The sequence below is a fragment of the Zygosaccharomyces rouxii genome, assembly GCF_000026365.1.
Source record: "Zygosaccharomyces rouxii strain CBS732 chromosome C complete sequence".
Taxonomy (NCBI): Eukaryota; Fungi; Ascomycota; class Saccharomycetes; order Saccharomycetales; family Saccharomycetaceae; genus Zygosaccharomyces; species Zygosaccharomyces rouxii.
Genome location: NC_012992.1, coordinates 1,192,116 through 1,218,920, shown reverse-complemented (window position 1 = coordinate 1,218,920; position 26,805 = coordinate 1,192,116). Strand labels below are relative to the sequence as shown.

Sequence of the window (26,805 nt, the reverse complement as noted above, 5' to 3'; positions counted from 1 at the left end):
CTAAAGATTTCTTGACCATTCTTTAAAGGAGGGTTGATTTAAGATTGATCCATAATAAAACTAAGAATACAAAGGGATAATAGGGAATAAAAACAATGAATTCATCGGTTACATCGATCAAACTAGTCCTATTGGGTGAAGCGGCAGTTGGTAAATCTTCAATAGTGCTGAGATTTGTTTCAAACGATTTCTCTGAGAATAAAGAACCAACTATTGGAGCAGCATTTTTGACTCAGAGGGTTAATATTGGAGAACAAACTGTTAAATTTGAAATATGGGATACCGCAGGACAAGAAAGATTTGCATCACTCGCACCCATGTACTATAGAAATGCGCAAGCTGCATTGGTGGTATACGACATTACAAAACCTCAATCATTTATTAAAGCTCGTCATTGGGTAAAAGAGTTACACGAACAGGCAAGTAAAGGTATCGTTATTGCACTTGTAGGGAATAAATTAGATATGATCGAAAATGGTGGCGAAAGGAAAGTTGCCAAGGAAGAAGCAGAAAAACTAGCAGAAGAAGAAGGATTACTATTCTTCGAGACCAGTGCGAAGAGTGGTGAGAATGTCAATGAAGTGTTTTTGGGTATTGGTGAAAAGATTCCAATCAAGAAACCAGGTGAACAGGCTAATGAACAGAGTGGTTTAAGAATTACAGACGATCAAAGGGTAGATCTAACCAATTCCGTCAATGGACCAGTGAGGTCTGCTGGTTGCAATTGTTAAAGAAATAAGTATAAGAATGCAAGGGGAAAGGTTATGGTGGTACCTATTTAAAACTATCTATTTTATCTTCTTTTTTTACGATGTATGTAATTTAATCGTCTAGCATAAGGACAGAGGAGGTTTAAATTGGCTGACTATCGGAGTTCTTGATAACTTTTGATTCGACTGGGTAAAGATAGGAAGAAGATTTAGGAGCAACTTAAAGGGCCGCATGCTCTCTTCAGAAGAAGCTGAACAGGAAACAAGGGCACTAGAACAAGTTTTAGCCGCTTATAGCGGTTATAAATCGTTTGCCCAACGAGAGTATTACTTACCGAGGTACAAGAAGTGGCGATCATTATCTGATCACCAGAAAGAGCTAATACCCTGGTATGGTGATTATTTAGAAGATTTAAGAAATGCCATTGAATGTAATGCCGCCTTTCTCCAGGAAGTAGTTCTTTTTGCTCAAGCTATGGTGGGGATCTCATCGAATGTAAATCAATGGCCTACACCGAGTAGAGTAGATATGGAAAAGACTGTTTCGATGATTTCTCAGGTCTACAGAGAATGGTCTCAAGAAAGTAAGCCTGAGAGAGATCTGTCTACTTATAGAATACTACAAGGTTTGCAAGCGTATGAGAAACAGAAAGGTACCAGTAGAAATGCAATCAAGGTTTTGATTCCAGGTGCTGGGACTGGTAGATTAATGGCGGATTTAGTAATACAAGGTTACAATTGTGAGAGTAATGAATTTTCATACCATATGTTGGTGATGTCCATGTATATTCTGAATGGGGGGTTAAAAGAGGGCCAAAAGAAGATTTATCCATTCATTCACGCTTTTTCACATTGGAAAAGTAGAACTGATCAATTAAAGCCTATTTCTATCCCAGATTTCAACATTCACGAACAATTGGCTCATAATGATCGAATGGCTATGAGTAGTGGATCTTTTATCGATTGTTATGGTTCTAACGAAAAAATTAGAGCTTCTAATACATATTCCATATCGCCTGCGATGAAATTGACAAGAGCTCAAATGGAATCTGTTTTTGATGTGGTAATTACCAATTTCTTCATCGATACCGCTTCCAACATTATAGATTATCTTCATTCGATATCTCACGTCTTGACTCCAGGTGGGTTATGGATTAACTTTGGTCCACTTCTATATCATTTCGAATGTGATGATCAAGTGGAAGACACGTATGAAGTGGATCCATTTACGGGTGAAAAAACTGATATTCATGAAGATGTTCCACTAAAAGGTCTTGAATTGACAGCGGACGAAATTTTGGAGGTGTCTATTAACAAATTAAACTTTAAATGCCTGGACAAAGAATTTGCAGTTCATTCGGGATATGGACGTTCACCAAGCCTAAATGCAGTACCAGGTTACATGTGTAACTACTGGGTATTGCAGAAGGAGGGGATGAAGCAAACATAGACAAGCAGATCGAAGAAAACTGATAAAAATAAAAGAAAAATAAAAGCTAATAATTATCCTGCAAAAAGAAAATACTAATCTATTCCTGTTTCATTTTCAATTCCTTGACTAGTGTAACGAGTTCATTGACAGCCTGTGTCAATTCGTCTACTTTATTTTCCGATTTTTTGTACCTAGTCTCAGCTTGATTGTACAGATCAAACAATTCCCAACCGACACCAGTTTGGAAACCTTCTTGCACCGGTTGAACAGATTTCTTCACTTTCTTATGCCATTCGGGTGATACTGGAAAATGAGGGTCAGCTCTTTCGGCTTCTATTTGTTTCTTAAGAGCTCTGCTGTTTTTGACTCTAGTGTCATGAATACCGTCATTGTTCTCATCAAAGAAAAGATTACTACCGTTATCCACGAATCCATCTGTTAAGTCCCAAACTTCATCGCTTTCGTTGGCGTCATCTTGCAGTTTAGTCATTCTGTTGTACTGAATACGCTTAGCGGTACGAACCTCTAAGATCGCTACGATAAGTAAAGTTGGACTGTAGATGGCACACATGATAAAGTGGGTGAGTCTGTCGGAGTTTTTCTCAGATATAATGTATTCCAGTGGTTTTAATGCGAGTTCGATGATGTTCAAAGGCGGGACGAATACGTATTCATCAGGAGCTCTGATGAACCTCAGTGTCTTTTCACACATCAATGCCATATATTCATCAGAAGCGTTTTCAACGACCTTTTGATAGGCATTGGAATACAAGGCAATTAAGATGTTCAACAAGATAACAGTAACGATAAAACAGTAGAAGTACCATAGGATAGCGGCATAAGGTGGTGCAAATGATTTGAAAGTATCAAATCCGCCTGCTCCGACCACAGTCATAACTAAATTCCTCATAATGGGGCCAGCAATTTCAATATTACCATCAGATGCATCTAATCCGATAAATCCTTGCAAAAATCCAATCATAATCAATAGCAACATGACGAAGAAGACAATTGATTCCGTCATCATAAATTTCAAGACCACCAGCATCAAACCCACAAATTGTACAGATTCCAAGTAAAGTAATAGTCGAGACCAAACAAAAGGTGCTGCACAGGATAGGATTCTGTAAGAGAGCATATCCCAGGATTCGGCAGAATACTTGGTAGAAACAAGACCTAGACTGACAACTCTTAACACGAATGATACACCAATAATGGTGTATAACGTATCGTTAAAAACATTCCAAAATGCCAAATAGGCAAACCCAATGTAATAGATTTTAACAGCTTCGTCAATTAAATTGCCCAGAGTAAAGCAGTAAAAAATAACTTCCGCTAAATCAAATGGTTCCACATGGGTTGAATCCTTTTCATTAACCACCAAAGTATACAAAATCAAAAACAAAATGGAAAAGCTAATTTGCAAGATATTTTGGTACTTGGGAGTTTTAATCCTCTCAGGGCTAAAATGATCTTTGAATGACATCGACGAAATTGTTGCATCACGAACAAATGTCGTTGGTTCGTCAGGTGCTTGGATAATCCAACCTCTCCATAACCATGAAATACATCTTTGAAATCCACTTGAGCCAATCACAATAGTTGCATGCATATCAGCAGCCAATTCCACAACAGAGAGCGGTTCACTATCAACATCATTCTCGTTCATGGAATAACGGTGCAATAGCATTTGCAAAAACAAGTAATGTAAATCCACATTTTCTTCAAATTCAATAATGATCTTACACAGATGCTGCGCAGCAATGGAACGTAACTTGTACAATTCTGTATTGTGCAATTCCTTAACACTTAATTCATTATACCAACCAGATACTTTTAGAAGTGCGAATAGCAACACACTCTGGTATTTTCTCAAGCTTTCTTTATCATTGCGATTACCACCACATGCTTCTCTAGTCAATTGAATAACTTGATGATTTAAAATTCTAGAGTGTTGGCAGGTAACTTGATTAATATCATAATCAATTGGTATAACTTTATCGATCAAAAACTTTAGATTTAATGCCACCCTAAGCACTTGTCTCGGTGTGGGAGCCTTGAACGAAGCAGCATTGTAATCATCTTGAGTCACCGGTAGCGAGGACATGATTCTTGTTTATCAGTCTTCGCAATTGCGCAATTGCTTGTTGTTGTTGTCGCTTCCCTCAATGAATTTGTCCAATAACCCTTTTCTTAAGAGACCCGTTGGTATGAGACGTAAATCATATTCTCGACAATCAATTCCGTGTGATAATTATCAAATCCAGTTCTTACTTACTCAAACTGACCTATTACTATCACCACTATTACTATTACAATAACTACAGCTCCAATTGATCTTGAACAAGATCAAGCAATGATAAGGTCTGATTATTTCACCAAGAACCTAAAAGAAATCATACTACACACACAAAACAGATGCCGTGGAATATAGTGCTTTTGTCCATTTCCATGAATTCTAAATTCTTGTTACGCTAAGTAATTCATCTATTTCTCTTCATCATTTGGCAGGGATACTTATTCTTAAGAAAAAAAATTCTCGCTCTTCTATTTGTTCCTCAGAAACTTCGTTTTTATTCAATTATAAAGAAGCACAAGAAGAATAAGAAGAGGAATAAGAGGATTGCCAGTTAGAAGAGATCGGTGTTCAAGAGAGAGAGTGTGTGAAGCTGTAAGAGAGAATTGGTGAATTCCCCTTTATTCAAAAAAATTGGTGTGTATTTGAGAACAATAACTATCAAAAAGATTGGCATCAATTTAGTTGAAGAATAAGATTATAAGAAGGAATTATCGTAGTACAAAGTACAAATAACGTTAATTTGATATGCCTCCCAGTTCTAGGAAAGGTAAGAAGAAATCAAAGTCAAAACAGAATATCAAGAAGTCGGTAGCGACTACAGACACTGGTAACGAACCAAATCAACATCATCATCATCATGGTGTTATGGGAACAGAAATTTACGATGAAGAGGGTGATTATCCCAGTTCAAGAGTAATAAAAAGGGCCCCAAATGGTGACGTTGTAGTGGAATCTCTTCCGGATAAAAAGCAACAGAAGAAGCCACAGCATCAGCATCAGCAACAAAACCAGCACCAACAGAATAGTAGTAATGGGTTGGAAGATACGAAGAGACAACAGTCTCCAATGGCATTTACCTTAGATTCACATTGGGAATCTCTTACATCGGAGGAGAAAAAGAATATACTGAGGATTGAAAAAGATGAAGTATTTGAAGTTATTCGTAAGTATCAGAACAATCACAGTTGCAATTGTTCAGTGTGTGGTCGTCGACACATGGCAATGGACCAAGAAATGGAAAGGATTTATGAGACCCTGTACGAATTGGATAAGGGCAGAGACCCAGAGATAAATCCTGTTAAATTTCATTTAAGTATTATTAAAGAGTTACAAGATTCTAAGGCTCAACAACAGCAACTGCAACATCAACAGCAACAACAACTGCAGCAGCAGCAGCATCAACAGCATCAACAACAACTGCAACAGCAGCAACAGCAGCAACAGCAGCAACAGCAACAGCAGCAACAGTTGCAACAACGGTTACATCAACAGCAGTTACAGGAGGATGTTCGTGGATTGCAAAAGGGAGATACTCAAGATAGTAATACCAGGATCGACTATGAGAATGTGAGAGATGAAGTGGTAAAATTCTTTCTTTCCTCGAATGCTGTAGACTCATTAAAAGAAGAAGTAATGCATTTCAAACAGAACAAACAAAAGCAACAGCAACAGCAACAGCAACATCCACATCAACAACAAATTCAACAGCATCACCGTCATGGTCATGGTCAGCAGACCCTTCAGCATAAGCAACAGCATCATCAATTACAAGATCACCATCGACAACCTCAGCTAGAACAAGTTGAATCGATATCAAATTCGGATGAACTGCCGATTGATAGTGCTGCGGGTATTACTTCAAGCTTACCGACACCTCCAACAGGTAATAACTTTTCAATTGTTAATAGTGGATTAGGAATGCCTCCAAGGATTGATGCTGATGGGTTACAAGGTAAATATTTGAACTTTGCTAAGACTTTTGTTTCATCTCATCCAAAGATTGCCCAAGAATATGTGAATAGAATGATGATGTATCCAGATATGAGGGCATTAACGGATGATCTGATGAATAACAACGGTCAAGGGTTTATTCAGGCTGTTGAAGGGTTTGTTTTAGAGCAGCAGCAACAACAGCAGAATGACCATCGCCATTACCACCATCAGCAACAACAACAACAACATCATCATCATCATCAACTGCAGCAACAACAGCAGCAGCAGCAACAACTGAATATCCCACAACTGCAATCTTTGAATGGGCACAATTCGGTAGATTTGTCTAGATATCAACATTTAGGTGATGCCAAAGAATTTACCACGATGCTGCATAATGGTAAACCATTGACAGAAGACGAATACGCTAATCTTCAACGTCATATCGCAGAACGAATGACGAATTCTTATGATACTCAGAGAAAGGAATTTAAAGAAGTGTCGCAATTGGAAAGAGAACTATTTATTCGATTTATGTTTGGTGAAGATGGGAAAAAATTTGGCGATCTGATTGTGGAGTCGTTTAAGGAGAAATTCAACGATGACCATGGGACTGCTGCTATTGGTGCCTCTTTAGCGGCGGCCGCTGCTGCCACTTCTGCATCAATGAAGATCCCTGGTAATGATGACACGGATGCCGATTATGATTATGATGACGAAGATGAAAATGATGATGCAGTAGATAGTGGAGAATATGATGAAAGGTTTGATGATTATTCTGATTATGATCAAGATGAGGATGAGGAATTTGATGATGAGGAAGGATATGGAGCAAAGTCGGAGATTGATGATGAAAATGATCACGAATTAGCGTCTGAATACGATGATGAACATAACAGTTGTCTCCATGACCATCATAACCGTGGTCATGCGGATGTTGAACGTCCTCACCACCATCACCATCACCACGGTCATCAGTGTGGACATGAGAATTACGATGAAGAATTGGAGGAAGAAGAGGAAGAAGAGGAGGAAGAAGAGGAAGAGGAAGAATATGATAGTGGATTGGATGAAAATGATCGGCTGGAAGAAGGTAGAAAACTGATACAAATCGCTATTACAAAGCTTTTGCAAGGACGAATAATGGAATCCTACCACGAGAAGCAAGCTGAAAATAATAGGTTAAAACTTTTACAAGAATTGGAGGCAGAAGAACAGAAGAAGAGGGCTAAAGAGGAGAAAAAGCAGAAGAAGAGAGAAAAGGAAAAGGAGAAGAAACGTCATTTGCAGCTAGCCAAGGAAGAAGAAGCAAGAAGAAAAGTAGAAGAAGCTGAAGCAGTCAAGAGAGAAGCTGAAGAAAGAGAAAAACAAAGGAGAGAAGCGCAAAGGAAGAAGGTAGAGGAAGCTAAACGTAAGAAAGATGAGGAAAGAAAGAAGAAATTAGAGGAGCAACGTAGACGTGAAGAAGAGCAGGAGCGTCAAAGAAAGTTGAAAGAAGAGCAGAAACGCAAGAAAGATGAGGAGAAACGATTGAAGGAGGAAGAAAGAAAGCATAAAGAGGATGAAAAACGTAAAAAGGAGGAGCAAAAGAGAAAAGAACAAGAGTTTAAACGTATGGAGGAAGAAAGAAAAGAACAAGAAGTTAGACAAGCCGCCGAGCAGGAGGAAAAAATTAAACTAGCAAATGAAGAAAAAGAACAAGAATTTGCTAGGAAGCTCTCTGCAGATGAAACTCGTGTCAATGGTGGCAGTAATGTACATTCTGAAATTACTTCCAGCTTTCCTCAAACGGGTACGTCAAATATATTTCCCGAAAACATTTATGGTGGTGTCCAGCAATCATCCCAACCAACTGTACCCATGAATAAAAATGTTGATGACGAAATCTTCGGATTAGTAAATTCCGCTGCCACCCCTTTGAATGCAACTCATTCTTCGATGGCCGATGTGCAAAAGCTATTACAAGTTGGTAACGGTCTTTCTGGACAAGAAATTCCAAGCAAGCAAGTACTTACACCAACAACTTCTTCAATTTTTGAAAGCTCTAATGCTTTACCCTCGTTTGATCCCTTACCCAGTATTACAAACCAGTTGGGGGCAGATCAAGGTTCTGGAGCTGCTGGATTGGGTAGTCAATCGTACGATTTCAATTCCTGGAATGGCTTCTTAGGGGCTAACCTAGCTAGAGATTCGCCTGTTAATTTACAGGGACCTCTTCAAAATCATCCACCTCACCAGCAGCCTCAGGAACCTCAACAGAATGTACAACCACAGAATCAACAACAACAACAACAACCATCTCAACAGCCTCAACAGCAACCTTCTATGCTTCCCCCCTTTGGCTTAGGTAATGCAGTAGCCTCCAATGATAAGACATTCGAAGAAGAGATGAACAGTCTCACTGATATGTTGACTTCTGCTGGTTTAGGAGATCATACATCAGGTACACCCAATTCTTTTGGTCAAACACCATTATGGACTGGCAATGGTCAAAGTTCGATGGCTATGACGGGAAATAATCCGGCAACACCGGCAGCTGCTAACCCATTGGGTGATGCTACTACTGCTGGTACTGCAGGCCCTCGTACCTCTATATGGGAAACGCCTTCAATGCCAAGAAACGATTTAGGGGTTTTAGGTAATGGTGTGGGTCCTTCTGCACCTTCAAATTTTGCCACCTCTAGCATATGGAGTAATAATGGTCCCTCTAGCATGTCATTTTTCGATAGGCCCAATGCCGCCTCTAGCGCCGTTGGCACTTCGACAAATGGTAACCACATAAGAAACAGTCACGATGTTAATCCCGTTGCCGCTGCTACTGGCCCTCCTGCTCCTCCTCCACCTGCACCTACTAATACCAATTTTGTTATAGACAATATCTATAACACCTATTCTACCTTTGTTGCAGCACAAGATCCTAGTTTGAACGAACGTTACGTCTCAACTACTTTATTGCATCAAAATAGTCTTTGTCGTAGCATGGATTATCCTACGTTTATCACTTACCTTTTCAGTATGCGTACTAGTCATGGTTGTGAATTTTTAACCAATGAAACCGGTACTATTACCCATGTTCAAATGATTTTAGGATTACAACAAGGCTCACCGCACAATCCACAACAATTTACCAATTCCTTGCAAAATAAAATCTATCCAACCGCTCCAGATGCGACCCCCCTCATGGGAACTCCATTGGCTCAAACGGAAAATTTACCACCGAACCATAATCTCAATTCAGGCATTAATCCAGGTCCTCAGTTGTATAATATCAGACAGCGGGTAAACCCATCGCTAGTGAGTAATATATGGAGCTAGGTAAGTTATTTCTAGCGTCGAATTTGAGGCAAAAGGATACCATTATACACATCCATATCCATATCCATCTACATATCCATATATAATAATTATGTATTTCATTTTCATTTTTTCGTTTTTTATTTTATTTGTTGTTTCGTAATGCCGTCGGAAAGCTCATAGCCAGTATCCGCCGTCAGCTCAGCATTGTTATCGTAGCTGTACTAGCGGACTTAGTGATCATTGGAGCGGTGATTATTTTTCAAATGTTGGTCTAGTTATTTTCTCTGTTTCGTTTGTTGTTTTTATTTTTTTTGTTTTTGACACAATTTGCTGTTGGTACCTGGTTTCGCAAGTCTAAAAATAAAGTGCCAAGAGGAATTCTAAACTATACAAGGAAGTAAACAACAAATCTGAATTAAGCTGTTAATAGTGGAATCCTCCATCCTTTTTATAATACTACGTTGGGCGTGGGTTGCCGTCTGTTTCGTTGGGAAAATTGATGGTGTTCTGAGTAATTGTAAAGATATAAATTTGAGTGACAGATCGAGTCATGTCAGAACAAGCAGTCAGGAGGAAACTGGTAATTATTGGTGATGGTGCGTGTGGTAAAACATCCTTACTTTATGTTTTTGCCCTAGGTCAATTCCCACAAGAATATCATCCAACCGTCTTTGAAAATTATGTTACCGATTGTAGAGTTGATGGGATTAAGGTTACTTTAACGCTTTGGGATACTGCTGGCCAGGAAGAGTATGAAAGATTACGCCCATTTTCTTATGCAAATGCCGACATTCTACTTATGGGATTCGCCGTTGATGATCCCGAATCACTTTTGAATAGTAAAACAAAATGGGCAGAAGAGGCACTACGATTTTGTCCAGATGCTCCAATAATTTTAGTTGGATTGAAAAAAGATTTAAGACAAATTAAAGGTTCATTACAAAACGAATTGGTTAGCATAGATGAAGCTCAACAAGTAGCTAGACACATTGGTGCAAAAAAGTACTTGGAATGTAGCGCATTGACTGGTGATGGTGTTGATGACGTTTTTGAAATAGCTACAAGGACAAGTCTTTTAGTCAATAAAGAACCAGGACAAAATTGTTGTTTGATATCTTGAAGAGATACATAGATGGTATAACTTTATGATTAATTTATTTGAAAAGTTCAATGGTTGTAGAACGCATTGTGGGGGTGGAGCCAGGTACAATGGTTAGTCCCAGCGAGAATCGAACTCAAGATCTGGAAAAGAAACATATGTTCAATACGGGTAGATCTGTCACGTGTTTGTGTGTTCTCATCTGTATCTCTTTCGCTTCTCATTTGTTTCCGTTTGGTAAAGAAAATGCGAGAAGTTTTCATTATCTGTCTCAGATAATGAATCATGTTCTACGTGATTGGTAGATGGAAATCGACAAAAAAGAAGCGACCTCGGTGAGGATCGAACTCACGCTCTTGCGATTAACAGTCGCACGCCTTAACCAGCTTGGCCACGAAGTCTCTTAATTGTTGTTTTTTAGTAAAAAGAGTTGCTTACAAGTATCAGGGTTTTAATCAGCTGACTACTGTCTAATATTCTTAGGATCAAAAGTTACTAGCTTACTACATAAAGATGCTGGTTTACAATTCTCTTCGATGAGCGCCACTTTTTGTATATTGTAAAGTCTTATCTCTTACATGCACGTGATTGTTTACCATTTTGTTATAATCGCGTATTACACGTAGATGTATCATATCGAAATTTTAATGCATTAACACCAACTACTCATCGCATTCAAGAACCTTGAGGAACAACTTCAAAGGATTCTGCCAGTTCAGGTAGGACCATCATGACTGTGGATAATAAATCTGCCTCTGAGAGGTATCAGAAGATCACTCAGTTAGAGCATATTCTAAAGAGACCTGATACCTATATTGGATCGGTGGAAGTACAAGAATCACATCAATGGATCTATGATGAGGAAAGTGATTCTATGGTAGAGAAGGAAGTTAGTATCGTGCCTGGTCTTTTCAAAATTTTTGACGAAATTTTAGTTAATGCTGCTGATAATAAAGTGCGTGATCCATCAATGAAAAAAATTGAAGTTAATATTGATTCTGAAGCTAATTCGATAGATGTTAAAAATGATGGTAAAGGTATACCCATTGAAATTCATAATAAAGAAAACATTTATATTCCCGAATTAATTTTTGGTCATCTTTTAACTTCTTCTAATTATGATGATGATGAAAAGAAAGTTACTGGTGGTAGAAACGGGTTTGGTGCTAAACTTTGTAATATATTTTCTGTGGAATTTATTGTAGAAACAGCTGATCCTGGAAGTGGTAATAAATACGTTCAGAGATGGGAAAATAATATGGGGGTCTGTCATCCTCCCAAGATAACGTCTTATAAAAAAGGTCCCTCATATACCAAGATTAGTTTTAAACCTGATCTGAAAAGGTTCAATATGGAAACCCTAGATAATGATACCTTGGGTGTTATGCGCCGTCGTGTGTATGATGTTAACGGTTCCGTTCGTGATATCAACGTTTATTTGAATGGTAAATCGCTGAAGATTAAAACTTTCAAGAACTACGTGGAACTTTATACTAAATCTTTAGAGAGGAAACGAATTGCTGAAGGATTGGCTCCTGAAGGCAGTGATGGTAAAAGTCCGCCAATTCTTTATGAAAGGGTTAATGATTGCTGGGAAATTGCACTGGCAACCTCAGATATGTCATTTCAACAGATTTCTTTTGTCAATTCCATTGCAACGACTACAGGTGGTACACACGTCAACTATATAAGTGATCAAATTGTAAGGAAAATTACAGAAATGTTAAGGAAGCAAAAAAAAACTGTCAAGGCTCACCAGGTAAAGAACTTGATGTTTTTGTTCATTAACTGTTTGGTTGAAAATCCGGCATTCTCGTCACAAACCAAGGAACAATTAACCACCAGAGTCAAAGATTTTGGATCTCAATGTGAAATAAGTCCTGAGTTTATCAAAAAGATAATGAAGTCTGGATTAGAGGCTAAGATTCTGGACTTAGCTACAGAAAATGCACATGCCACTTTGAAAAAGTCAGATGGTACACGTAAAAATAGAATTACTGATTACCCTAAGCTAGAAGATGCTAATAAGGCAGGTACTAGAGAAGGTCATAAGTGTACGTTGGTTTTAACAGAAGGTGACTCTGCCTTGTCTTTGGCAGTAGCAGGTTTAGCTGTGGTTGGTAGAGATTATTACGGTTGTTATCCTCTGCGCGGTAAAATGCTTAATGTCAGAGAGGCTACTGTGGACCAAATCCAAAAGAATGCCGAAATTCAAGCAATTAAAAAGATTATGGGGTTACAGCATCGGAAAAGATATGAGGATACTAAAACGTTGAGATATGGTCATTTAATGATTATGACTGATCAAGATCATGATGGATCTCATATTAAAGGTTTGATTATAAATTTCCTCGACAGCTCATTTCCTGGTCTTCTTAACATCCCGGGGTTTTTGGTGGAATTCATTACTCCAATTGTTAAAGTGACAATCACAAAGCCAAGACGTGAAGTTATCTCTTTCTACAACATGCCTGATTATGAGAAATGGAGAGATGAAGAATCTCATAGATATAAATGGAAACAAAAGTATTACAAGGGTTTGGGTACTTCGTCAGGCCAAGAAGCTCGTCAATACTTCTCTGATCTAGATAGACATTTGAAAAGATTTCACGCATTACAAGAAGGTGAACAAGATTTGATCGATCTTGCGTTTTCCAAGAAAAAGGCAGATGATCGTAAGGAATGGTTAAGGCAATATGAACCGGGGACAGTGCTAGATCCTAGGCTGACAGAAATTCCTATTAGTGATTTTATCAACAAAGAATTGATTCTTTTTTCTCTAGCAGATAACATTAGGTCTATACCCAACGTTCTGGATGGCTTTAAACCTGGTCAGAGGAAAGTTATTTATGGGTCTTTCAAAAGAAATATCACATCAGAAATTAAAATCTCAACACTGGCGAACTATGTCGCAGAACAGACCGATTATCATCATGGACCTGATTCGCTAGCGCAAACTATCATTGGTCTGGCACAAAGTTTTGTGGGCTCTAATAACATTTATGTGCTAAATCCGATTGGTTCCTTTGGTACTAGGGCTACAGGTGGTAAAGACGCCGCCGCTCCAAGATATATCAGCACGGAATTAACAAAGATTACCAGAAAGATATTCCATCCCTTCGATGACCCATTGTACAATTACCTACAAGAAGATGAAAATACGGTAGAGCCTGAATGGTATCTTCCAATTTTACCCATGTTATTGATTAACGGTGGTGAGGGTATAGGTACAGGTTGGAGCACTAATATACCACCCTTTAATCCTCTTGACATTGTTAGAAATTTGCGTCATTTGATGAATGGTGAGGAATTGGAAGAGATGCATCCTTGGTTCAGAGGTTGGACTGGTACGATCGAAAAGATTGGTCCTCAGCGTTACAGAGTTTATGGTAGAATTGAGCAGACAGGACCATGTGCTCTTGAAATCACAGAATTGCCTGCTAGGATGTGGACTTCAACTTTGAAAGAGCACCTGTTATTGGGTCTTGGTGGTAACGACAAGATGAAACCTTGGATTAAGGATTTGGAAGAACAACACGGTAACGGTATTAGATTCGTAGTAAGACTTACTCAAGAAGAAATGGATAAGACACGAGTAATGGGTTTTTATGAGAGGTTCAAGTTGATCTCTACAATTAGTCTGAACAATATGGTGGCATTTGATCCTCATGGTAAGATTAAGAAGTATGAAAATGTGTCTGAAATTTTAACAGAATTCTATTATGTCAGATTGGAATATTATCAAAAGAGAAAGGATTACATGAGTGAAAGATTACAGTGGGAAGTGGAAAAGTTGTCTTTTCAAATTAAATTCATTAAATTGATTATAGAAGGTGAAATGTCAATCACTAACAGACCTCGCAAGCAGATCATTGCGGATTTGGAGGAGAAAGGTTTCCCTAGATTTAACAAAGAAGGTAAACCATCTTACATGAAGATTAGTGAGAAAGATACGGAAGAGGAAGAGGGAGAAAAAGGAGAAGATGAAGAAGAAGTTGAAGGTGTGATTAATGGTCCGGAGGAAGTGTACGGGTCCTTTGAGTATTTGTTAGGTATGAAGATTTGGGCATTGACCAGAGAAAGGTATGAGAAATTACTCAAGCAAAAGCAAGATAGACAGGTGGAATTAGAAACTTTACTTCAATACTCTGCAAAAGATCTGTGGTCTATGGACTTGGACGAGTTTGTTACTGCTTACGATAAATTCATGGCTGAAGATGAGGAAGCACGTAACGGTGAGATCCCGGGAGCCGCCACCAAAGGCAAGGGGAAAAGGAAGAGAAAGGCTGATCAAGATGACAATGAATACAATCCAGGTAGTAAGAAGGCCAAGACTACAAAGAAGACACCAAAAAAAGTGAAAGAAGAGGAAACTGAGAATTTTGAAAGGTTCTTGCTTGAACCTAAGGCTATAGCTGCTCCTAAAACGAAACGTCCCTCGAAGGTTAAAAGCGAATCAGAAGCACCTCTGCCGCCAAGTTCTGAGGAGTCTGACTCCAAAAAATCCAACTCACCTCCCGCAACCGTCAAGACAGAACCTAAGGAAGAAGAACCAGAAGGAATCAGTGCTTTTTCCAGTAAATTTAAGAAACTATCTGCTGCATTTGATTCACCTAATGATGCCAAACCAAATGGTAGAGCCAAATCTCCAAGCGTCATCAAGACTGAAGATAATGATGATAAAAAACCTGAGCCTAAGTCAACAGTAAAATCCACTGCTGCTAGGACTAAGCGTAAGTCTCCGCCAGCGAAACAAGAGTCGGAATCCTCTGCCAGTGATGTAGATGAAGATGATGAACCAGTTGCAGTACCTCAGAGATCCATGAGGAATAGGCCTTCGAGAGCCGCCGCTGCCTCTAAGAAGTCGTACCAGGAAGTCATTGATCTTTCAGATGACAGCTTTGACGATAACGAAGAGCAGGCCCCGGAGGAAAATGCTGATGGTGATGAAGTTGAAGATGATGGCGCCAGTGAAGAGGATCAATCATATAACGAAGATGATGATGACGAGTAGATAAATGATTAATTGATTTGATAGGCGTTTGTCACATGATGTTTACCTACCATTGTTTTTCTTGCTATTCTTCTACAAGGCTGTAGGACCAAACAAATGAAAAATAAAGAACGAACGCGAAGTCCCCTGCTATGCATTATCAACTCTTCTAATAAGAAATACAAAGAAGTGATTAGCTTTAAAGCTGTTTTGTCAGAGGGATCTCGCGTTTCTATTAGTTAGATATTTAATTTAGTTTTCTCAAGAAGAAAAGAGCTTTTCTGGCGGATTAAAATTGATTCTTTTCCCGCTGCTTTGTATAACCAAAACAAGGTTTATTTGCAAGTTGTATTGAGCTATAGGACAACGTGGATCATATGGCTACTACTGCAGAAAGTAAAGCAGTTAACGGCAAGCCCCAGCAGCAGAAGCAATCCTCTGGTAAGCCAGAGGATCAATTCACTCCTGAGGGTTTGCAAAACGATTCTGAAGGAAAATCTAGTAAGACCATCTCCGAGGATAGAGCAAAGGAGAATGTTACCAATGATGAAGTGGTAAGAGAGCCCAAAGAGGCTTCCTACGTTGGTTGGAAACAAATTGGGGGCTGGCAAGAAAGTGATACTTTGACCGCTGAGGATGAAATGATTGATTTAAATAAAGAAACCTTTTTGGACAATGTTTTGCCTGATGTAGCCTACGGGGATTGGTTCCATTCATTGGGTATATTGTTTTTGGCAGCATTTTTGTCCTTCTTTATTGGTTGGTTGGGATTCTCCTTAGCATCTGTATTCTTTGTTGCCCTAGGTTCATCGTTTTATTACAGAACTTCTGTTAAGAAGTCCAGATCTCTCATTAGAGATAAAGTGCAAAGAGAGCTCACTGTGCAAAAGATTGAAGATGACTACGAGTCTATGGAATGGATGAACAATTTCTTGGACAAGTATTGGCCTCGTTTGGAACCAGGTATATCTCAAATGGTTGTCCAAAACGTTAACCCAATTTTAGCTTCTAACCCATCAATTCCATCCTTCATTAGTGCTTTATGGATTGATCAATTTACACTGGGTGTGAAACCACCTAGAATTGAACATGTTAAGACTTACCAAAACACTGATTCTGATATTGTGGTTATGGATTGGGATGTGGCTTTTACACCTCATGACTTGTCTGATATGAATGCTAAACAGGTTAGGAACTATGTGAATCAAAAATTGGTTATTAAGTTGGTTGCTTTTGGTATAAGAATTCCTTTCTATGTCTCTAGTACTTCATTCCATGTCAAGACCAGAATTAGATTTAAATTGATGACGCCTTTCCCACATGTGGACACCATTAACATCCAGTTGCTAGAAATACCTGATATTGATTTCATTGCACGTCCCTTTGGTGATTTTATCTTTAATAGTGAAATTATGAACATTCCCTTGTTATGGCCCGCTGTGAAAAAATTGATCCAAATCTATGTTGGTCCTCTGTTACTGCCACCATTTTCATTTCAACTTAACGTTCCACAATTGCTTTCTGGTGCCACAGGTGCCATTGGTGTTCTCAAGATTGTCATCAAGAATGCTAAGGATATCAAGAAGGGTGATAGTTTCATTAACCAATCTTTTAACCCTTACGTCAACTTTGAGCTATCTGGTACTAGTGTCGCTAGAACTAAGGCTTGCAAAGATACTTTGGATCCTGTCTGGAACGAGGTCAAATATGTGCTATTGAGTTCATTTACAGAGCCATTGGCTATTACAGCAATGAACGAACGTGAAAAATTGAAAGACAAGGCTGTGGGTAGAGCAGAGTACAACTTGAGTTCCCTGCAATATCAAAACCACCAGAGAGACTTGTCTTGCAATTTCTTGAGAAATTTCAAGCCTGCTGGTTCCTTTAACTTTGATTTGAGCTTCTTCCCTGTCGTTGGCTCCAAGAAAATGCCTGATGGTACAGTTGAAGAGCCACCAGAGTATAATACAGGTGTTGCTAAGATTACCATTGAAGAGATTGAGGGTCTTGGTGAACCTCATGAAAACGTTAGTGCGTATGTGGAATTGTATTTTAACTCGAAGTTGATTTTCACGACGCCGCAAGGTTCGGGAAAACAAGTCATTCAATGGAATCAAGAACACGAAAACGTCATCACAGACCGTCGTAAGTCAAGGTATAAGATGGTGGTCAAGAATCCTAAGGGTGAAACCCTGGCCACTGTGATTCAATCTTTGAATGACATGATCGACAGGACACATATTGGTAAGAAACAGTTACCTACGGCCGATGGTAAGGCTCAGATTAAAGTTGGCGCAATTTGGAAACCAGTGGGTCTTGACATTGGTTCCAGTGCTGTTGCTTATACACCACCTATTGGTGTAATCAGAGTTTTCTTGAACAAGGCAGAAGATTTGAAGAACTTGGAAAAGGTTGGTAAGATTGACCCTTACGCTAGAGTTTTGTTGAATGAAAGCTTTAAGGAGAGAACTAATGAAATTCCAAACACTTTGAATCCTATTTGGAACCAATCTATATATGTGGCTGTTACCTCCCCTAATCAAAAGTTATCTATTGAAGTTATGGATGTGGAAACTGTGGGTTCAGATCGTTCTGTGGGTAAATTTGATGTTAAAATCGACGATATGTTCCATAAGGGAGAAGATGACCGTTATGTTGAACATGTTGATGATAATCCAAGAACTGGTCGTTTAGTGACAAAGAAAGGTATGAAAGGTGCTGTTACCTATTACATGGCCTTTTACCCATGTTTACCAATCTTGACCCTTGATGAAATGCAAGAAATCGATGAAAGTCGTCAAAAGGGTGAAGATCTACAGAAACGCCAGGAAGAAATGAAGGATAAGACTATTACTGAAGAAGAACAAAATAAAATGGACGAGGAGTTTGCCCAGATCAGCGATATTAAGACAGTGTATTCTAACAAGATGAAATTGGAGTTGGAAGAATTGTTACAATACAATTCAGGTGTCTTTTCCGTCACCGTTCTTGATGGTGAGTTGTCTCAAATTGGTGCGTTCGTGCAAACTTTCTTCGATTCTAGTGGACATGCAAGATTGGTGAGTCCAAAGATTCCTACAAGGACTGTGCAGACCGGTTGGACCGGTGATGTTATGGTTAAGGAACTAGAATATTCTATTACCACGTTTAGAGTCGTAAAGAATAAGGACAATAACAAGGCACAACCATGTATCTGTGAAGTTACTATTCCAACCATTGAATTGGTGAAAAACTGTTATTACAAGCCATCTATTTTGACTTTATCAGGTGAAGGTAGTGCCAAATTGATGTTACAAGTTTCTTGGTTCCCAGTTGCAGTCTCTAGATTACCACAAGCAGATTTGATTACCAACAGTGGTGACTTGACAGTTACCGCAAAGGCTGCTGAGAATTTGATATCAGCAGATAGAAACGGTCTATCTGATCCATTCTTAAAATTCTTCCTCAACGATGACAAGAGTCCAATCTTTAAAACCAAACGTATTAATAAGACTTTGAATCCTACATGGGATGAGACAGCAACTTTTGAAATTCATAACCGTGTCAATGACTACTTGCGTATTGCTGTTATGGATTGGGATGCAGGTAATGCTGATGATTTGATAGGTAGAGCAGTGGTTTCATTGTCTAAGATTGATCCTGAAAACCCTGCCGATTTGGATCTACCTATTGTTAGTGAAGATGGTGGTGATGGTGGTATATTGCACTTATCTTTCAAATTTGCTCCCCGTTATACCAATACCGTTCATAGACCTGAAAAGAAAGTGGGTGATCTTGCTACTAAAGGGATTGGTGGTGGATTTAAAGTCGGTGCGAGTGTCGTCAACGGAGGATTTGGCACCATTGGTAAACTTGGTAAAACTATGTTTGGCGGTAAAAAGAATCACTATGTGGCACAAGGTGTTTATAATGCTGTGCTATGATGATTTGTTAGGTAGAGCAGTGGCTCCATTATCTAAGATTGATCCTGGAATCCCAACCGATTTACCTATTGTTGGTGAAGATGGTGGTATTTCCTACTTTCCTTTTAAATTTGTCCCCCGATATACTAATACCGTTCGTAAACCTGGAAAAAAAGTGAGTGATCTCGCTTCTAAAGGTACTGGTGGTGGATTTAAAGTCGATGCAAGTGTCTCGTCAACGGTGGATTTGGCACTATTGGTAAAATTGGCAAAGCCATGTTTGGTGATAAAATGAACCAATATGTGACCTGAGGTTTTTTTAATGCTGTGCCTGAGGTCAAATTTTTGATACCAAGACTTTTCATAATTTCTTCTATTCTTTCCTTTTTAGCTTTTTTTTTACATTGTGTTTAGAATACGGACTTTAAGTATGCCATCGTTATTTCTAATAAATCCAACTTCAGGTTCTTACGAAGTTTGAGCAAGTGATATACAAAGAGATCAATGCAAAGGCATGAAAGTGGCAACACTGAATCTAATGTAGTACATCCAGCTGAATTGATTGTTTACTCCCTACTATCAAACGATTTAGATGGAATATATCAATCGATTAATGATTTGAGAGAATCACAAGCACTCCTTATTCTTATGCTAAGGAAAATTAAGAATTCACTTAAGGAAGAGACACAGTTGCTCTACGATAAAAGTAATTGGAAAGATGATAATGAAAGGTTGGATAGTTTGAGAAAACGCGTAGATTCCTTGAAATCAAGGTTTCAAAGCCTTAAATTGAGAAGTGATAAACTTGAACAAAGGGAATAAACAAAGATGTTATTTCTATTTCTCTAAATGTGCGTGTAGATGGATGTATACATTCTATTTAAACAGGGAAGAAACTTTAGTCAATGGGTATGGGTAGCCTGGTTGTTTAATTTCATAGATTGATGTCAATCCTGCGAAGAATGCGTAGACCATGATGGCAAAAACGACACTAGATCCAACTTCCACGATGGTAGACTTACTAGTACCCTTGTAATAACTCTTCAATTTAGGAACGGCCAACACCAGTCCAACAACAGCTGCTGCCAACCCACTGTAAATTACACCAGTAATTTGGGTTTCAATTCTAAATTGAGACGAAGACTGGTTTGGTAGGAAATACACCAAATCACCATTTTCACCGACACCTGCCAATTGAGAACCTCTAATCAAATTAAACATGTACCCACCAAGCATCAAAATGGTAAAGAAAGTCCATACAAGGGCCCAAAGTGGTCTCATCGATAAAATTTTTGTGGTTAATTCGTAATGTCTCTTGAACATGTAAGATATACAGAACGTAGTGAATGCAACGATGGAAATTAATGACCAGTTCATTGGTTGATAAATGTTGAAATCAGGAATATTGGTACTTTTCTTGATATCACTCACCAATCCTAGAACACGTTCCATGCCGCCACCACTCATTAGCTCTATAGTTTCGTACTCACGAATATTACCACCTGGTCCAAATAAGAAGAATTTAGGAACATGTTCCAAACCATAAAATGAGAAGGTTTCAGGAATCTTAGAATCCTTTAGATCTGAAATGGCAAAAAATAAGGAAGCTTCTTCTTCACCAGCCGTGGAAACACCTTCAGGATGATCCTTGAACCAAGATTTAGCCAATAGTTTATACTCATCTGCAGCTTCGATACAAGTTGCACATCCAATTTGCGGAGACGATGATGTTAGAAACACCATTATCCATGCATTACGTCCAGTACCCAAAATCCTCTGATAGTTACCGTCAGTCAACTCTATGATATTATCGCTACTCTTACGAGACCTCTGGAGTAAGTTGTCATTCGTAATAGCCATGCACAGTCCAGCTACCAAGGACCATAAACTGAGTAAAACTTGATATTGCATCTTAATTGCAGCTGTCAATGTATTCCTGTATCCGAACTTTTAGAATTTATTCGTCGAGAACTTCACCAGCCAAACCAATTACTCTCTTAAAGACCAATTGACACCTCCAGACCCAATTTCAGACACTATAGACTTCTAATCTTGCCTATATTGCCTTGTAAACAGTTGTCAACTTTATCAATTACTTCTTTAACTGGGATTCCGTTGATGTTCTCGTTGCTCGTATCGCATGATAAAGTGGCGAGCCCATTTGAATAAAAGAAGAACGAAATTTGAACTCGAAGAAACAAACATTTCAAGGGTTAAAGAGCAGGAAAGTACAGTAGAGTTAGAGAAGGATCTAATTGAAGTGGTGGTCGTTGTGAATTGCTAGTTATTGAGCAGTTAAGAGTATTTTATTTTCTCCTTTTTATTTTTCCCTTTTTTTTTCCGCCCTTTATCCCATTTCTTCATCATTTTAAAGAATTAAAATGCCCATCAAGTCATTAGAATCTTACCTTTTCGAAAGGGGATTAGTTGGATCTTACCCTATTGAAGCTCTCAAGAATGCAACATTGGGGATTGATGTGAATCATTATATTTCTAGACTGTTAACAAGTAAACGGGAGCAGTATTTAGATGCAATTGGAGGTTTCCCAGCCAGTTTAAAGATGTATTTGGAAAGCGATCTAAAGGTTTTCAAAGAGTGCAACATTACACCAGTGTTTGTCTTCAATGGGAGTTTGGTTAGAGATCAATTAGAGGATTCTGGATATTTGAGTGGATATGCCGCAGAAGCTTCTAATCATGGAGCCGCTGCCGCTGCGGGATTGCATCCTGCAAGTCCGGGTATACGAGCCAACAAGGAATCAATTTACAGTCAAAGACATAGAGGGTGGACTCAATGGAGTAATTTGGTTACCAGTCATCAGGGAACTTATATCGACCAACCTGTGCCACCTCAAGAACCATTTCGTTACAATACGACAATTGAGACTAAAAGGTTTCAGTCGGACTTGATCGCATATTTCATTGATCACGAAATCATATACCAGGTTGCACCATTTGCTTCTTGGTCACAATTGTCTTATCTTTTGCAGAGTGGTTATATCGATGCCATTTACGGCCCTACGGATTGTCTCATGTTGAGTAACGTTGATAAATTTATCCTGGGCATGGAATTCCCCAACAGAGAGTTTAGATTTATTGAAAGATTAAGAGTGCTCAAAGAATTCAATTGTACCTATGATGAATTCGTAGACATTGCCATGGGTGTTGGTAACGATTTACAACCAACGACTTTACCACCTTTACAAATTTATCCAGTGCCACAGTTGTTTGAAATCGCCCTTGAAATGGTAATTGCAACGGGAACTAATTTCTATGCCTACCAATTTTCAAATCCTGTTAAAAGTGAAAGTGCTGAATTTATCACTAAATATCAAAAGGGTGTTTCGGCATTGAGATATATGCCAGTGTTGAAAGATAACGGTAGAGTTGACTTTTATGAAGAAGGTGCTGAAGTTAATGAACATTCTCATGCACGTTTGAGAAGTGAATCCTCCTCTAATGAAACACCTCAAGAGTCTAGTGACTATAATAATGCCAATAACATCAATAACAACAATACCAACGCGAACAGTAAAGCTGTACCATCATCATCTACCCCCAAACCCGTTCCAACTGATGTGCATGATTTTATTGCTCAAAAATTACCATCGGAATACTACTTTTATAGATCATTGGGGCTAGCAAACGGTAGATTGTTTGATGCGATTACCACTGGTGTTTATCCAATAGAGCCACCTCTAGATGGTGGATTTACCGACTCTTATAGAAGTTTGGTTAAAAAATCTGTGGAAGCTTTCAAAAATAAAGAAATCAATTTGCTCACACAACCAATTAATCGTTATTATCAGATAAAACCCATTAAACAAGTCAACTGGTTTGCCGCTGATGATGCAACAGTTTTGACTAATAGAGTTTCACCATCTATCTTTGACAGATTGAACCATTTAGTCGTGAAAACAGATCATTTAGATAGAGAATTTTCATTTGCAGAATTCATTAAACTTTTTAACGGTTCTAAGGATTTGTCTCAAGATTTCGTTTCACCAGAAGTAATCTTCCCCAATTCTGTACCATTAGAGAAGAAGCTGACATCTACTTTCGATTTGCTATCAACTAATCTTTTAAGATTTTTGTATCTTTTAGAATTTTTCGAGTACGATTTGGAATCCAAAATTCTAAAACCTACTAAATGGGGTGAGGCCTTTTTAAAACTAAATGAACTTCAGGTTGACCCTAACTATCAAGAGTCTATCTTCATCCTAATGATCTTCCTCAAATTGAACGTTTTAACGTTGTCTCAAGATACAGCACCACCTGCACTGTCTGCATTGTCTCAAGCCACTTTACGCTCTTACCCACAAGAATCTCTTCACATTTTACTATTGGCTCGTGTCTTGACCCTTTACCAGGTGGAACAGAAGTCCTCCAATTATCACGGTCCTATTGATAAGAAAACCTTAATCTTTAGAGACCATTTAGATTTTGTCAAAGAAAATTTGGATGATCTTTTTGAAGCTGTTACAATTTCATCTTTGACCTCAGGTGAGTTCGATAGATTAAGTTTAAACGATTATCAATGGCAACAAAAGATTGTGAGGAAATGTCCTTTCAAATTGAGTACCCCAAATACCATAATGGCTATGGTGTACGAGTTCTTCTTGCAAAAATATCTGCACAACGGTAATACCAAGAGTGATGCGATTTCATTAATTGCTTCTGAATTCCAAACTGTCAAATATACTCCAAGCCTTGAAGAACAATTTGGAAAAGCTCATAACTTTTTGAAACAAACCTCTAATGTCTTGAGCGAATTATCTTCCTTGGGACTCATTAAAAAGGAAGATGCCTTATCATTTGAACATGCTGTGCAATTCAGCGGTAAGGCACTTCTAGAGTAAAAACGCCTTAAAAGAAAATAAATTATGTAAGTAACGAGTGCGATTGACATTAAAAATTTCATCAACATGTGCATGGTATATTTTGCATTATTTTTTCGAAATTTGAATTTCCCTTTAACATTTTGTCGGTGAAGGCCATCTTTTGAGGTCTCGGGCAAGTCTTTACATCAGAAAGAGAGGATAAGACTACATAACAAGATAAAGATGGATTGAGTATCCTGTCCATACCCTCAATTTGCATTTTCTTTGTAATGTATTTAGCAAAACATAGTCATGAGCGTTGTAATGCTGGCGTTATAAACACAGATCAAGTTTAAGAACCATTGAGTATAGAAAAGTCTTAAAAAGCCGCCTGCTTGATACATCAAGAGGCCCTCAAAGCTTTGAGAGATGCTACCTGGTCAATACTTCAAAGTATTGTAAATTCAATATCCCTGGATGAAAGTCTAAAAATCTTGAGCCTAAGATTACACTCTCGGTAATCTACCATAGGATACTATAAAATTTCAGGAAATACTACATCGAAATAACATGCAATATGAGATATTTTCCCTTCTTTAGTACCCAGTAGAAATATAGCCGCCAACCAAATTCTAAATGTTGAAAGCTGTCAAATCCTGAGCACTTTGGCGGCTAAATTAAAGCTTATTATCATTCGAATATTCTTTTAATTATGTCGTTAAAAATGATTTATCCTACTATGTGGCAAATTTTTCCAAACTGGCGCTCAAAGCATTGAAAGAAAATACATAGTAATAAAGATGCACAAGATCATCTTTCACATCTATAAAGATTGGAAGACGGGTTTGTTGGCTGGTCCTAAGAATTGAAACATTTGCTAAGAAATGAGTATTCCAATTTTCCGTGACCAAGTGACAGAAGAAAGAGCTGAAAATGCTCGTATGTCAGCTTTTGTAGGGGCCATCGCAGTCGGTGATTTAGTAAAGAGTACATTGGGTCCAAAAGGTATGGATAAACTTTTACAAAGTGCATCTAGTGAGAATGCATTGGTTACCAACGATGGTGCAACAATTTTAAAAGCCATTCCATTAGATAATCCAGCTGCTAAAGTCTTAGTCAATATCAGTAAAGTGCAAGATGATGAAGTTGGTGATGGTACTACAAGTGTGACCGTCTTGAGTTCCCAATTGCTTAAGGAAGCAGAACAGTTAATCGATCAGTTCAAAATTCACCCACAGACGATTATAGAAGGTTACAGAGAGGCATCTAAATCCGCATTGAGAGCTTTGGAGAAAACAGCAGTGGACAACTCCCAAGATAGCGAAAAATTCCATGCGGATTTAACTCATATTGCCAAGACTACTTTATCTTCTAAGATTCTATCTCAGGATAAGGATTATTTTGCCAAACTGGCTACAGATGCTATTCTAAGATTAAAAGGATCGACCGATTTGGATCATATTCAAATTTTAAAGATTCCTGGTGGTAACTTATCGGATTCTTTCCTTGATGAAGGTTTCATCCTAGCTAAAAAATTCGGTAACAATCAACCAAAGAAAGTGACAAATGCCAAGATTCTCATTGCAAATACTTCGTTAGATACGGATAAGGTTAAAGTTTTCGGTGCTAAGTTCAAGGTTGACTCTACATCTAAATTAGCACAATTGGAAAAGGCAGAACGTGAAAAGATGAAGACCAAAATATCCAAGATTTCTAAATTTGGTATTAACACCTTCATCAATAGACAACTTATCTACGACTATCCAGAACAGTTATTCACAGATTTGGGTATCAATTCCATTGAGCATGCAGATTTTGAAGGTGTGGAAAGATTAGCTTTAGTTACCGGTGGTGAAGTGGTATCTACTTTTGATGATCCTAATAACTGTAAATTGGGTGAGTGTGAATCTATTGAAGAAGTTATAATCGGTGAAGAGTCCTTCTTAAAATTTAGCGGTTGTAAAGCTGGTGAAGCTTGTACCATTGTATTAAGAGGTGCCACTGATCAAGTAATAAACGAAGCTGAAAGATCTCTACACGATGCTCTTTCTGTCCTATCGCAAACTACAAAGGAAACCAGAACCGTTCTTGGTGGTGGTTGTGCAGAAATGATCATGTCTAAGGCAGTCGATACCACCGCACAAAATGAAGATGGTAAGAAATCTTTGGCGGTAGAAGCCTTTGCTCGTGCTCTAAGGCAATTACCAGGTATACTGGCAGACAATGCTGGGTTTGACAGTAGTGAACTAGTAGCAAAATTGAGATCCTCCATATACAACGGTATGTCAACATCTGGTCTAGATCTGAATAATGGTGTCATTGCAGATATGAGAGAATTGGGTGTAATAGAGAGTTTCAAATTGAAACAAGCTGTGGTTAGCTCTGCATCTGAAGCGGCCGAAGTTCTATTAAGAGTGGATAATATCATTCGCGCAAGACCAAGAACCGCCGACAGACAACGCATGTGAGAGGTGAACGACCCATTCATATAGTACAATATATATATATATGTGTTTAAAAATACACATATATGCAGAAGT

At 38.4% G+C, this 26,805-nt stretch overlaps 11 protein-coding genes and 1 non-coding gene across 12 annotated transcripts; 9 read left to right on the top strand and 3 right to left on the bottom strand.

Moving 5' to 3' along the window:
* Nucleotides 1–95: 95 nt before the first annotated feature.
* ZYRO0C15554g (Rab family GTPase) lies at nt 96–731 on the top strand (the record flags this gene model as incomplete). The annotated part of the gene is made up of 1 exon (XM_002496269.1): nt 96–731. The coding sequence occupies one exon, from the start codon at nt 96–98 to the stop codon at nt 729–731; it is 636 nt and encodes a 211-aa protein (XP_002496314.1).
* A 211-nt stretch (nt 732–942) lies between these two features.
* On the top strand, nt 943–2,160 carry ZYRO0C15532g (S-adenosylmethionine-dependent methyltransferase; the record flags this gene model as incomplete). Its single annotated transcript, XM_002496268.1, has 1 exon — nt 943–2,160. One exon carries the CDS (start codon nt 943–945, stop codon nt 2,158–2,160), a length of 1,218 nt encoding a protein of 405 aa, XP_002496313.1.
* A 79-nt stretch (nt 2,161–2,239) lies between these two features.
* On the bottom strand, nt 2,240–4,249 carry YVC1 (Yvc1p; the record flags this gene model as incomplete). Its single annotated transcript, XM_002496267.1, has 1 exon — nt 2,240–4,249. One exon carries the CDS (start codon nt 4,247–4,249, stop codon nt 2,240–2,242), a length of 2,010 nt encoding a protein of 669 aa, XP_002496312.1.
* Nucleotides 4,250–4,966: 717 nt separating this feature from the next.
* NST1 (Nst1p) lies at nt 4,967–9,469 on the top strand (the record flags this gene model as incomplete). The annotated part of the gene is made up of 1 exon (XM_002496266.1): nt 4,967–9,469. The coding sequence occupies one exon, from the start codon at nt 4,967–4,969 to the stop codon at nt 9,467–9,469; it is 4,503 nt and encodes a 1,500-aa protein (XP_002496311.1).
* Nucleotides 9,470–10,001: 532 nt separating this feature from the next.
* RHO2 (Rho family GTPase RHO2) lies at nt 10,002–10,571 on the top strand (the record flags this gene model as incomplete). Its single annotated transcript, XM_002496265.1, has 1 exon — nt 10,002–10,571. One exon carries the CDS (start codon nt 10,002–10,004, stop codon nt 10,569–10,571), a length of 570 nt encoding a protein of 189 aa, XP_002496310.1.
* Nucleotides 10,572–10,877: 306 nt separating this feature from the next.
* On the bottom strand, nt 10,878–10,951 carry ZYRO0C15444r. Its single transcript has one exon. It is a non-coding gene; the product is annotated as a tRNA-Asn (tRNA).
* A 329-nt stretch (nt 10,952–11,280) lies between these two features.
* Nucleotides 11,281–15,564, top strand: TOP2 (DNA topoisomerase 2; the record flags this gene model as incomplete). Its single annotated transcript, XM_002496264.1, has 1 exon — nt 11,281–15,564. The coding sequence occupies one exon, from the start codon at nt 11,281–11,283 to the stop codon at nt 15,562–15,564; it is 4,284 nt and encodes a 1,427-aa protein (XP_002496309.1).
* Nucleotides 15,565–15,920: 356 nt separating this feature from the next.
* TCB2 (tricalbin) lies at nt 15,921–19,466 on the top strand (the record flags this gene model as incomplete). Its single annotated transcript, XM_002496263.1, has 1 exon — nt 15,921–19,466. The coding sequence occupies one exon, from the start codon at nt 15,921–15,923 to the stop codon at nt 19,464–19,466; it is 3,546 nt and encodes a 1,181-aa protein (XP_002496308.1).
* Nucleotides 19,467–19,949: 483 nt separating this feature from the next.
* On the top strand, nt 19,950–20,267 carry SNN1 (Snn1p; the record flags this gene model as incomplete). The annotated part of the gene is made up of 1 exon (XM_002496262.1): nt 19,950–20,267. The coding sequence occupies one exon, from the start codon at nt 19,950–19,952 to the stop codon at nt 20,265–20,267; it is 318 nt and encodes a 105-aa protein (XP_002496307.1).
* A 54-nt stretch (nt 20,268–20,321) lies between these two features.
* Nucleotides 20,322–21,356, bottom strand: OST3 (dolichyl-diphosphooligosaccharide--protein glycotransferase OST3; the record flags this gene model as incomplete). Its single annotated transcript, XM_002496261.1, has 1 exon — nt 20,322–21,356. The coding sequence occupies one exon, from the start codon at nt 21,354–21,356 to the stop codon at nt 20,322–20,324; it is 1,035 nt and encodes a 344-aa protein (XP_002496306.1).
* A 470-nt stretch (nt 21,357–21,826) lies between these two features.
* Nucleotides 21,827–24,304, top strand: MKT1 (Mkt1p; the record flags this gene model as incomplete). The annotated part of the gene is made up of 1 exon (XM_002496260.1): nt 21,827–24,304. The coding sequence occupies one exon, from the start codon at nt 21,827–21,829 to the stop codon at nt 24,302–24,304; it is 2,478 nt and encodes an 825-aa protein (XP_002496305.1).
* Nucleotides 24,305–25,149: 845 nt separating this feature from the next.
* CCT2 (chaperonin-containing T-complex subunit CCT2) lies at nt 25,150–26,733 on the top strand (the record flags this gene model as incomplete). The annotated part of the gene is made up of 1 exon (XM_002496259.1): nt 25,150–26,733. The coding sequence occupies one exon, from the start codon at nt 25,150–25,152 to the stop codon at nt 26,731–26,733; it is 1,584 nt and encodes a 527-aa protein (XP_002496304.1).
* Between the last annotated feature and the right edge of the window lie 72 nt (nt 26,734–26,805).